The sequence below is a fragment of the Lampetra planeri genome, chromosome 21 (assembly GCF_965212315.1).
Source record: "Lampetra planeri chromosome 21, kcLamPlan1.2.h2, whole genome shotgun sequence".
NCBI classification, from domain to species: Eukaryota; Metazoa; Chordata; class Hyperoartia; order Petromyzontiformes; family Petromyzontidae; genus Lampetra; species Lampetra planeri.
This window is the reverse complement of record NC_136127.1, coordinates 6,428,024-6,440,504: the sequence shown is the minus strand read 5'-3', so window position 1 is coordinate 6,440,504 and position 12,481 is coordinate 6,428,024. Positions and strand designations below refer to the sequence as shown.

At 34.8% G+C, this 12,481-nt stretch overlaps 1 protein-coding gene and 1 long non-coding RNA gene across 2 annotated transcripts; both read right to left on the bottom strand.

Annotated features, from left to right (window-relative positions):
• Window positions 1-3,699: 3,699 nt before the first annotated feature.
• LOC144724785 (EGF-like repeat and discoidin I-like domain-containing protein 3) lies at window positions 3,700-7,794 on the bottom strand. Its single transcript, XM_078604172.1, has 10 exons — window positions 7,718-7,794; window positions 7,134-7,227; window positions 6,834-6,978; window positions 6,519-6,702; window positions 6,082-6,156; window positions 5,498-5,591; window positions 5,198-5,342; window positions 4,883-5,066; window positions 4,467-4,520; window positions 3,700-3,836 (listed from the first exon to the last, which is right to left on the bottom strand). The coding sequence occupies exons 2-10, from the start codon at window positions 7,211-7,213 to the stop codon at window positions 3,700-3,702; spliced, it is 1,098 nt and encodes a 365-aa protein (XP_078460298.1). The 5' UTR covers window positions 7,214-7,227; window positions 7,718-7,794.
• A 1,973-nt stretch (window positions 7,795-9,767) lies between these two features.
• On the bottom strand, window positions 9,768-11,458 carry LOC144724579 (uncharacterized). Its single transcript, XR_013586523.1, has 5 exons — window positions 11,382-11,458; window positions 10,798-10,891; window positions 10,498-10,642; window positions 10,184-10,367; window positions 9,768-9,821 (listed from the first exon to the last, which is right to left on the bottom strand). It is a non-coding gene; the product is annotated as an uncharacterized LOC144724579 (long non-coding RNA).
• Between the last annotated feature and the right edge of the window lie 1,023 nt (window positions 11,459-12,481).

Below are 12,481 nucleotides of genomic sequence, written 5' to 3'. Positions count from 1 at the left end.
ACACCTTTTTACAAGGAATCATGTTTACATTAACCACAATACCTGCAGTCAAAATGCAAACAATTTCAAGGACAGTGCATACATTATCAGGGTGTTTTTTGTTTGCATTTTGACTGCAGGTATTGTAGTTAAGGTAAACATGATTCCTTGTAAAAAGGTGTCAGTTTTGTTGCCAGAAAAAAGGGTAAAAAACCTATTATAATGCAAGAATGGTTAATCCTTTTTCATACCGAGCAATATCCTAAGCAGAAATCAATAGAAGTAGTTAAGTACGGATTTTTACGTGAATATTTCAGGATAACTCTTTAAGACTTATGTTGCTTTCAGTTTGGAGGATTAAACCGAATTAAGGTTTCCAATATAAAGAAGGCAATTATAGGGCCTTACGTGTTGTGGTTTGAATGCTTGTTGTTGTCGGTGTTGTTGTTTCAGTTGTTGTTGCTGTTAAGGAAAAAAAAGTACGTTACACGTGTGGTGCAGAAAATATCCGTACACGGTTGATAATTATGGAAATAAATTCAACCATTTTTAAAGCAAGAGGTAATATACAGACAATTCTCTTTCACAAGGAATATTTTATCGGTATTCATAACGACATCGATATTATGAACGGCAGTGTAATTATTGGTAATAGTGTATGAGTATTTATTAAATGGTTTTGTTGGATGTATTTTGAAAATATGCACGTGCAAATGAATAGAGTTTTAACAATTATTGATTTATAACAATGAAGGAAAAAAGGAACACGTTCAATTGCTGCATTGGTTTGTGAGTGAAATATGAAATAGGCAGTGTGTACTTACATGAAGCTTTGCAATCTAGCAGAACTGTTACAATTATGCTAATTTTTTCATATGATTCATCTGTATGCTTAACTCCATTATCAATCCATTCTACGGGTATGATGCGTATGGCTACAACATTTGGGATTGAAGGTACCACGTAGTTGGTTTGTTCCGTGATGCTGTCATGATTGCCTTCAAGTACCTAATGCATAAAAGAGAAAGTGGTTAATGTTGGAGAGAACCATGAGAAATGCCATGAAGGCAATTATCACTCAATTCACAATATAACAAAATGTGCTCAAATAATGTGTTGGGTGATATGCAAAGATTACCTTGTCAATTACCACCCAGTGAACTCCATCGGTGGTGTATGAAATTTCATATTTTGAAACCCACTGAGGTTGATCTGGATTACCCTCGGTTATTACGCCGACAAATGTACTTCCTGGAGGTATTTTAACTTCTATGAATGGGGAGCTGAACAATACAGACAATAATAAGAAAATTAGCATGATTTTATCCACACAAATGTTTTTAAAGGTATATTATTTACTACCTTACAGTATAGCATGAATACAGAATATGATAGACTACAGGTGTAAGTGTAAGAGGTTTTATACGTTGTATCTTACTTGTCATCGCTACTTGGAGACCATGGTTTGCCTGGTCCAGGAACATATCCTGATGAATATGAAATCTCAGGATTTTCCATTGGTATTGAACAAGCTGCAGTGACAAAAAAAATGGTTCTTTATAAACACTTGTTTTCCATTGTTTCAACATTTCATAGGTGCACTAAACATATTCATATGCTCTGTGGATTAACACTGTGAGGAAAAATATAAATCTTCGAATTATAGCCTAACATCCATGTTACATTAGCCTCACACATTTTAAACACAGTCATGCAATACAAATCCGTAAAGGTATGGCGTTTCAATGTTCTAATGAGAGTGGCTAAATGTTGACAAGGAATGGAGCCTGCAATGAAACATTTGTTTATTAATGACAGTATGCTAACGTTGATCTCGGAAGCCTCCATTCGTTTTATAATTGACAAATTAAATTTACACTGATCTGGAAATACTTCTCATAATATTCATGTTGGATACGTTCATAGTCTAACAATAATATGGGAAACCTGAAAAGGTTTTATCACTCCAAAATGAAAGCAACATTGGTCTAAAATACAAAGAAGGAAATGATATGTCCTCACGTGTTGTGGTTTGAATGCTTGTTGTTGTCACTGTAGGGGTGGGAGTGGGCGTTGTTGGTGTTTCAGTTGTTGTTGCTGTTAAGGAAAAAAAAGTACGTTACACGTGTGGTGCAGAAAATATCCGTACACTGTTGATAATTATGGAAATAAATTCAACCATTTTTAAAGCAAGAGGTAATATACAGACAATTCTCTTTCACAAGGAATACTTTATCGGTATTCATAACGACATCGATATTATTAATATCAGTGTAATTATTGGTAATCGAGTATGAGTATTTATGAAATGCTTTTGTTGGATGTATTTTGAAAAGACTTATGTTGCTTTCAATTTGGAGGATTCAACCGAATTCCAAATTAAGGTTTCCAATATAAAGAAGGCAATTATATGTCCTTACGTGTTGTAGTTTGAATGCTTGTTGTTGTCACTTTAGGGGTGGGAGTGGGCGGTGTTGGTGTTTCAGTTGTTGTAGGAACGATGATTGTTGTTGCTGTTAAGGAAAAAAAGTACGTTACACGTGCTGTGCAGAAAATATCTTTACACTGTTGATAATTACGGAAATAAATTCAACCATTTTTAAAGCAAGAGGTAATATACAGACAATTCTTTTCATAAGGAATACTTTGTCGGTATTCATAACGACATCGATATTATTAATGGCAGTGTAATTATTGGTAATCGAGTATGAGTATTTATGAAATGCTTTTGTTGGATGTATTTTGAAAAGACTTATGTTGCTTTCAATTTGGAGGATTCAACCGAATTAAGGTTTCCAATATAAAGAAGGCAATTATATGGCCTTACGTGTTGTGGTTGTTGTTGTTTTCACTTTAGGGGTGGGAGTGGGCGTTGTTGGTGTTTCAGTTGTTGCTGTTAAGGAAAAACAGTTATGTTACACGTACGATGCAGAAAATACTCATGCGGTTGATATGTATAGCAATAAATTCGGCACTTTTTTAGAGCAAGAGGTGGTTTACAGACATTTTTCCTTTGCAAGGAAGACCTTATAAGAGCGTCAACATGATTAATGCCAGTGTAATTATTGGTTATCGAGTATGTGTATTCATTAATTAGTATGAGGGAAAATATGCAAGACGAGTTATTTTCTTATTGATGCCAAGCAGTACATTTGACAATAAAGTAGTACAAAGAAAATAAGGAATAGGTAATTTACTCTTGTGCTGACAGTCTTGTAGAAGTTGAGCAAGTAAGCTAATGTGCTCATGATATTCAATAGGATAAACACGGACATAAGCAGCATTGGAGGGGATAGATTGGTCGAAAAAGATGATGGTTTCCGAGTGTTCCTTAGAGTTGCCATCAAATATCTGAAAAATAAATGCAGTCATTACAAATATGCTTTAAAATATCCTGTCAGCATACTTGCATTGTGATATGTTATTCCACAACACTCTCACAATTAACCCGTTGAAACCCGTCAAAGCATTACCTTGTTTAGCGGAATCCATACAATTCCATCAACACTGTAGGAAATTGTGAATTTTGTAACCCATTCGTTCTTTTCTTCCTTGCCCTTGATTTGTATACCAATAACTGTATTCCCTGGAGGGAACTCGAATTGTAAGTATGGGTTGCTGGAAAAAATACAGAGAAGAATTAATGTCAGCAAACGTAAAGATGATTCTTATATTGATCTTAAGTAAACATGTCCTTGATGTGGGCATTTGCGAAGTGTTTCAGGCACACCTGTCATGTTTGTTTGGGGTCCAGGATTCATGAGAATCCACCTCAGAACTTGCTGAATTTGCCGATGTTTGCTCATCACTTGAGGAGGAGTATTTTATCTTCGGGATAGGCATTATGTAATAGCAAGCTGCAACGAAAATCAAACAAAATTTACGTTTAAATCCCTTGTTGAAGATGAGTCATTGAATAGGTTTCTAAATGATTATGGCATGAATGTTTTTTTCATGTAAAAAGAAAATGACGCGGCATGCATTACAGAGTATGATCATACATTGTACAAATGTGCAAGAATGTTTACATCATGAGACCTCCTTTGCCAGAAGCAAAATATCATAATAGGTTTTTCCCCTTTTTTCTGGCAACAAAACTGACACCTTTTTACAAGGAATCATGTTTACATTAACCACAATACCTGCAGTCAAAATGCAAACAATTTCAAGGACAGTGCATACATTATCAGGGTGTTTTTTGTTTGCATTTTGACTGCAGGTATTGTAGTTAAGGTAAACATGATTCCTTGTAAAAAGGTGTCAGTTTTGTTGCCAGAAAAAAGGGTAAAAAACCTATTATAATGCAAGAATGGTTAATCCTTTTTCATACCGAGCAATATCCTAAGCAGGAATCAATAGAAGTAGTTAAGTACGGATTTTTACGTGAATATTTCAGGATAACTCTTTAAGACTCATGTTGCTTTCAGTTTGGAGGATTAAACCGAATTAAGGTTTCCAATATAAAGAAGGCAATTATATGGCCTTACGTGTTGTGGTTTGAATGCTTGTTGTTGTCGGTGTTGTTGTTTCAGTTGTTGTTGCTGTTAAGGAAAAAAAAGTACGTTACACGTGTGGTGCAGAAAATATCCGTACACGGTTGATAATTATGGAAATAAATTCAACCATTTTTAAAGCAAGAGGTAATATACAGACAATTCTCTTTCACAAGGAATATTTTATCGGTATTCATAACGACATCGATATTATGAACGGCAGTGTAATTATTGGTAATAGTGTATGAGTATTTATTAAATGGTTTTGTTGGATGTATTTTGAAAATATGCACGTGCAAATGAATAGAGTTTTAACAATTATTGATTTATAACAATGAAGGATAAAAGGAACACGTTCAATTGCTGCATTGGTTTGTGAGTGAAATATGAAATAGGCAGTGTGTACTTACATGAAGCTTTGCAATCTAGCAGAACTGTTACAATTATGCTAATTTTTTCATATGATTCATCTGTATGCTTAACTCCATTATCAATCCATTCTACGGGTATGATGCGTATGGCTACAACATTTGGGATTGAAGGTACCACGTAGTTGGTTTGTTCCGTGATGCTGTCATGATTGCCTTCAAATACCTAATGCAATAAAAGAGAAAGTGGTTAATGTTGGAGAGAACCATGAGAAATGCCATGAAGGCAATTATCACTCAATTCACAATATAACAAAATGTGCTCAAATAATGTGTTGGGTGATATGCAAAGATTACCTTGTCAATTACCACCCAGTGAACTCCATCGGTGGTGTATGAAATTTCATATTTTGAAACCCACTGAGGTTGATCTGGATTACCCTCGGTTATTACGCCGACAAATGTACTTCCTGGAGGTATTTTAACTTCTATGAATGGGGAGCTGAACAATACAGACAATAATAAGAAAATTAGCATGATTTTATCCACACAAATGTTTTTAAAGGTATATTATTTACTACCTTACAGTATAGCATGAATACAGAATATGATAGACTACAGGTGTAAGTGTAAGAGGTTTTATACGTTGTATCTTACTTGTCATCGCTACTTGGAGACCATGGTTTGCCTGGTCCAGGAACATCTCCTGATGAATATGAAATCTCAGGATTTTCCATTGGTATTGAACAAGCTGCAGTGACAAAAAAAATGGTTCTTTATAAACACTTGTTTTCCATTGTTTCAACATTTCATAGGTGCACTAAACATATTCATATGCTCTGTGGATTAACACTGTGAGGAAAAATATAAATCTTCGAATTATAGCCTAACATCCATGTTACAATAGCCTCACACATTTTAAACACAGTCATGCAATACAAATCCGTAAAGGTATGGCGTTTCAATGTTCTAATGAGAGTGGCTAAATGTTGACAAGGAATGGAGCCTGCAATGAAACATTTGTTTATTAATGACAGTATGCTAACGTTGATCTCGGAAGCCTCCATTCGTTTTATAATTGACAAATTAAATTTACACTGATCTGGAAATACTTCTCATAATATTCATGTTGGATACGTTCATAGTCTAACAATAATATGGGAAACCTGAAAAGGTTTTATCACTCCAAAATGAAAGCAACATTGGTCTAAAATACAAAGAAGGAAATGATATGTCCTCACGTGTTGTGGTTTGAATGCTTGTTGTTGTCACTGTAGGGGTGGGAGTGGGCGTTGTTGGTGTTTCAGTTGTTGTTGCTGTTAAGGAAAAAAAAGTACGTTACACGTGTGGTGCAGAAAATATCCGTACACGGTTGATAATTATGGAAATAAATTCAACCATTTTTAAAGCAAGAGGTAATATACAGACAACTCTCTTTCACAAGGAATATTTTATCGGTATTCATAACGACATCGATATTATTAATGGCAGTGTAATTATTGGTAATAGTGTATGAGTATTTATTAAATGGTTTTGTTGGATGTATTTTGAAAATATGCACGTGCAAATGAATAGAGTTTTAACAATTATTGATTTATAACAATGAAGGATAAAAGGAACACGTTCAATTGCTGCATTGGTTTGTGAGTGAAATATGAAATAGGCAGTGTGTACTTACATGAAGCTTTGCAATCTAGCAGAACTGTTACAATTATGCTAATTTTTTCATATGATTCATCTGTATGCTTAACTCCATTATCAATCCATTCTACGGGTATGATGCGTATGGCTACAACATTTGGGATTGAAGGTACCACGTAGTTGGTTTGTTCCGTGATGCTGTCATGATTGCCTTCAAATACCTAATGCAATAAAAGAGAAAGTGGTTAATGTTGGAGAGAACCATGAGAAATGCCATGAAGGCAATTATCACTCAATTCACAATATAACAAAATGTGCTCAAATAATGTGTTGGGTGATATGCAAAGATTACCTTGTCAATTACCACCCAGTGAACTCCATCGGTGGTGTATGAAATTTCATATTTTGAAACCCACTGAGGTTGATCTGGATTACCCTCGGTTATTACGCCGACAAATGTACTTCCTGGAGGTATTTTAACTTCTATGAATGGGGAGCTGAACAATACAGACAATAATAAGAAAATTAGCATGATTTTATCCACACAAATGTTTTTAAAGGTATATTATTTACTACCTTACAGTATAGCATGAATACAGAATATGATAGACTACAGGTGTAAGTGTAAGAGGTTTTATACGTTGTATCTTACTTGTCATCGCTACTTGGAGACCATGGTTTGCCTGGTCCAGGAACATCTCCTGATGAATATGAAATCTCAGGATTTTCCATTGGTATTGAACAAGCTGCAGTGACAAAAAAAATGGTTCTTTATAAACACTTGTTTTCCATTGTTTCAACATTTCATAGGTGCACTAAACATATTCATATGCTCTGTGGATTAACACTGTGAGGAAAAATATAAATCTTCGAATTATAGCCTAACATCCATGTTACATTAGCCTCACACATTTTAAACACAGTCATGCAATACAAATCCGTAAAGGTATGGCGTTTCAATGTTCTAATGAGAGTGGCTAAATGTTGACAAGGAATGGAGCCTGCAATGAAACATTTGTTTATTAATGACAGTATGCTAACGTTGATCTCGGAAGCCTCCATTCGTTTTATAATTGACAAATTAAATTTACACTGATCTGGAAATACTTCTCATAATATTCATGTTGGATACGTTCATAGTCTAACAATAATATGGGAAACCTGAAAAGGTTTTATCACTCCAAAATGAAAGCAACATTGGTCTAAAATACAAAGAAGGAAATGATATGTCCTCACGTGTTGTGGTTTGAATGCTTGTTGTTGTCACTGTAGGGGTGGGAGTGGGCGTTGTTGGTGTTTCAGTTGTTGTTGCTGTTAAGGAAAAAAAAGTACGTTACACGTGTGGTGCAGAAAATATCCGTACACTGTTGATAATTATGGAAATAAATTCAACAATTTTTAAAGCAAGAGGTAATATACAGACAATTCTTTTCATAAGGAATACTTTGTCGGTATTCATAACGACATCGATATTATTAATGACAGTGTAATTATTGGTAATCGAGTATGAGTATTTATGAAATGCTTTTGTTGGATGAATTTTGAAAAGACTTATGTTGCTTTCAATTTGGAGGATTCAACCGAATTAAGGTTTCCAATATAAAGAAGGCAATTATATGGCCTTACGTGTTGTGGTTGTTGTTGTTTTCACTTTAGGGGTGGGAGTGGGCGTTGTTGGTGTTTCAGTTGTTGCTGTTAAGGAAAAACAGTTATGTTACACGTACGATGCAGAAAATACTCATGCGGTTGATATGTATAGCAATAAATTCGGCACTTTTTTAGAGCAAGAGGTGGTTTACAGACATTTTTCCTTTGCAAGGAAGACCTTATAAGAGCGTCAACATGATTAATGCCAGTGTAATTATTGGTTATCGAGTATGTGTATTCATTAATTAGTATGAGGGAAAATATGCAAGACGAGTTATTTTCTTATTGATGCCAAGCAGTACATTTGACAATAAAGTAGTACAAAGAAAATAAGGAATAGGTAATTTACTCTTGTGCTGACAGTCTTGTAGAAGTTGAGCAAGTAAGCTAATGTGCTCATGATATTCAATAGGATAAACACGGACATATGCAGCATTGGAGGGGATAGATTGGTCGAAAAAGATGATGGTTTCCGAGTGTTCCTTAGAGTTGCCATCAAATATCTGAAAAATAAATGCAGTCATTACAAATATGCTTTAAAATATCCTGTCAGCATACTTGTATTGTGATATGTTATTCCACAACACTCTCACAATTAACCCGTTGAAACCGGTCAAAGCATTACCTTGTTTAGCGGAATCCATACAATTCCATCAACACTGTAGGAAATTGTGAATTTTGTAACCCATTCGTTCTTTTCTTCCTTGCCCTTGATTTGTATACCAATAACTGTATTCCCTGGAGGGAACTCGAATTGTAAGTATGGGTTGCTGGAAAAAATACAGAGAAGAATTAATGTCAGCAAACGTAAAGATGATTCTTATATTGATCTTAAGTAAACATGTCCTTGATGTGGGCATTTGCGAAGTGTTTCAGGCACACCTGTCATGTTTGTTTGGGGTCCAGGATTCATGAGAATCCACCTCAGAACTTGCTGAATTTGCCGATGTTTGCTCATCACTTGAGGAGGAGTATTTTATCTTCGGGATAGGCATTATGTAATAGCAAGCTGCAACGAAAATCAAACAAAATTTACGTTTAAATCCCTTGTTGAAGATGAGTCATTGAATAGGTTTCTAAATGATTATGGCATGAATGTTTTTTTCATGTAAAAAGAAAATGACGCGGCATGCATTACAGAGTATGATCATACATTGTACAAATGTGCAAGAATGTTTACATCATGAGACCTCCTTTGCCAGAAGCAAAATATCATAATAGGTTTTTCCCCTTTTTTCTGGCAACAAAACTGACACCTTTTTACAAGGAATCATGTTTACATTAACCACAATACCTGCAGTCAAAATGCAAACAATTTCAAGGACAGTGCATACATTATCAGGGTGTTTTTTGTTTGCATTTTGACTGCAGGTATTGTAGTTAAGGTAAACATGATTCCTTGTAAAAAGGTGTCAGTTTTGTTGCCAGAAAAAAGGGTAAAAAACCTATTATAATGCAAGAATGGTTAATCCTTTTTCATACCGAGCAATATCCTAAGCAGAAATCAATAGAAGTAGTTAAGTACGGATTTTTACGTGAATATTTCAGGATAACTCTTTAAGACTTATGTTGCTTTCAGTTTGGAGGATTAAACCGAATTAAGGTTTCCAATATAAAGAAGGCAATTATATGGCCTTACGTGTTGTGGTTTGAATGCTTGTTGTTGTCGGTGTTGTTGTTTCAGTTGTTGTTGCTGTTAAGGAAAAAAAAGTACGTTACACGTGTGGTGCAGAAAATATCCGTACACGGTTGATAATTATGGAAATAAATTCAACCATTTTTAAAGCAAGAGGTAATATACAGACAATTCTCTTTCACAAGGAATATTTTATCGGTATTCATAACGACATCGATATTATTAATGGCAGTGTAATTATTGGTAATAGTGTATGAGTATTTATTAAATGGTTTTGTTGGATGTATTTTGAAAATATGCACGTGCAAATGAATAGAGTTTTAACAATTATTGATTTATAACAATGAAGGATAAAAGGAACACGTTCAATTGCTGCATTGGTTTGTGAGTGAAATATGAAATAGGCAGTGTGTACTTACATGAAGCTTTGCAATCTAGCAGAACTGTTACAATTATGCTAATTTTTTCATATGATTCATCTGTATGCTTAACTCCATTATCAATCCATTCTACGGGTATGATGCGTATGGCTACAACATTTGGGATTGAAGGTACCACGTAGTTGGTTTGTTCCGTGATGCTGTCATGATTGCCTTCAAATACCTAATGCATAAAAGAGAAAGTGGTTAATGTTGGAGAGAACCATGAGAAATGCCATGAAGGCAATTATCACTCAATTCACAATATAACAAAATCTGCTCAAATAATGTGTTGGGTGATATGCAAAGATTACCTTGTCAATTACCACCCAGTGAACTCCATCGGTGGTGTATGAAATTTCATATTTTGAAACCCACTGAGGTTGATCTGGATTACCCTCGGTTATTACGCCGACAAATGTACTTCCTGGAGGTATTTTAACTTCTATGAATGGGGAGCTGAACAATACAGACAATAATAAGAAAATTAGCATGATTTTATCCACACAAATGTTTTTAAAGGTATATTATTTACTACCTTACAGTATAGCATGAATACAGAATATGATAGACTACAGGTGTAAGTGTAAGAGGTTTTATACGTTGTATCTTACTTGTCATCGCTACTTGGAGACCATGGTTTGCCTGGTCCAGGAACATCTCCTGATGAATATGAAATCTCAGGATTTTCCATTGGTATTGAACAAGCTGCAGTGACAAAAAAAATGGTTCTTTATAAACACTTGTTTTCCATTGTTTCAACATTTCATAGGTGCACTAAACATATTCATATGCTCTGTGGATTAACACTGTGAGGAAAAATATAAATCTTCGAATTATAGCCTAACATCCATGTTACATTAGCCTCACACATTTTAAACACAGTCATGCAATACAAATCCGTAAAGGTATGGCGTTTCAATGTTCTAATGAGAGTGGCTAAATGTTGACAAGGAATGGAGCCTGCAATGAAACATTTGTTTATTAATGACAGTATGCTAACGTTGATCTCGGAAGCCTCCATTCGTTTTATAATTGACAAATTAAATTTACACTGATCTGGAAATACTTCTCATAATATTCATGTTGGATACGTTCATAGTCTAACAATAATATGGGAAACCTGAAAAGGTTTTATCACTCCAAAATGAAAGCAACATTGGTCTAAAATACAAAGAAGGAAATGATATGTCCTCACGTGTTGTGGTTTGAATGCTTGTTGTTGTCACTGTAGGGGTGGGAGTGGGCGTTGTTGGTGTTTCAGTTGTTGTTGCTGTTAAGGAAAAAAAAGTACGTTACACGTGTGGTGCAGAAAATATCCGTACACTGTTGATAATTATGGAAATAAATTCAACCATTTTTAAAGCAAGAGGTAATATACAGACAATTCTCTTTCACAAGGAATACTTTATCGGTATTCATAACGACATCGATAATATTAATATCAGTGTAATTATTGGTAATCGAGTATGAGTATTTATGAAATGCTTTTGTTGGATGTATTTTGAAAAGACTTATGTTGCTTTCAATTTGGAGGATTCAACCGAATTCCAAATTAAGGTTTCCAATATAAAGAAGGCAATTATATGGCCTTACGTGTTGTAGTTTGAATGCTTGTTGTTGTCACTTTAGGGGTGGGAGTGGGCGGTGTTGGTGTTTCAGTTGTTGTAGGAACGATGATTGTTGTTGCTGTTAAGGAAAAAAAGTACGTTACACGTGCTGTGCAGAAAATATCTTTACACTGTTGATAATTACGGAAATAAATTCAACCATTTTTAAAGCAAGAGGTAATATACAGACAATTCTTTTCATAAGGAATACTTTGTCGGTATTCATAACGACATCGATATTATTAATGGCAGTGTAATTATTGGTAATCGAGTATGAGTATTTATGAAATGCTTTTGTTGGATGTATTTTGAAAAGACTTATGTTGCTTTCAATTTGGAGGATTCAACCGAATTAAGGTTTCCAATATAAAGAAGGCAATTATATGGCCTTACGTGTTGTGGTTGTTGTTGTTTTCACTTTAGGGGTGGGAGTGGGCGTTGTTGGTGTTTCAGTTGTTGCTGTTAAGGAAAAACAGTTATGTTACACGTACGATGCAGAAAATACTCATGCGGTTGATATGTATAGCAATAAATTCGGCACTTTTTTAGAGCAAGAGGTGGTTTACAGACATTTTTCCTTTGCAAGGAAGACCTTATAAGAGCGTCAACATGATTAATGCCAGTGTAATTATTGGTTATCGAGTATGTGTATTCATTAATTAGTATGAGGGAAAATATGCAAGACGAG

What these genes read in the sequence shown, in the direction of transcription:
- LOC144724785 (XM_078604172.1), bottom strand. Translation starts at nt 7,213, where the DNA reads ATGGAAAATCCTGAGATTTCATATTCATCAGGAGATGTTCCTGGACCA. An exon ending in AAGCATTCAAACCACAACAC is followed by an intron (nt 5,592 to 6,081) that starts GTGAGGACATAT and finishes TTGTCACTGCAG; the next exon opens with CTTGTTCAATACCAATGGAA. An exon ending in GCTAGATTGCAAAGCTTCAT is followed by an intron (nt 4,521 to 4,882) that starts GTAAGTACACAC and finishes TTTCCTTAACAG; the next exon opens with CAACAACAACTGAAACAACA.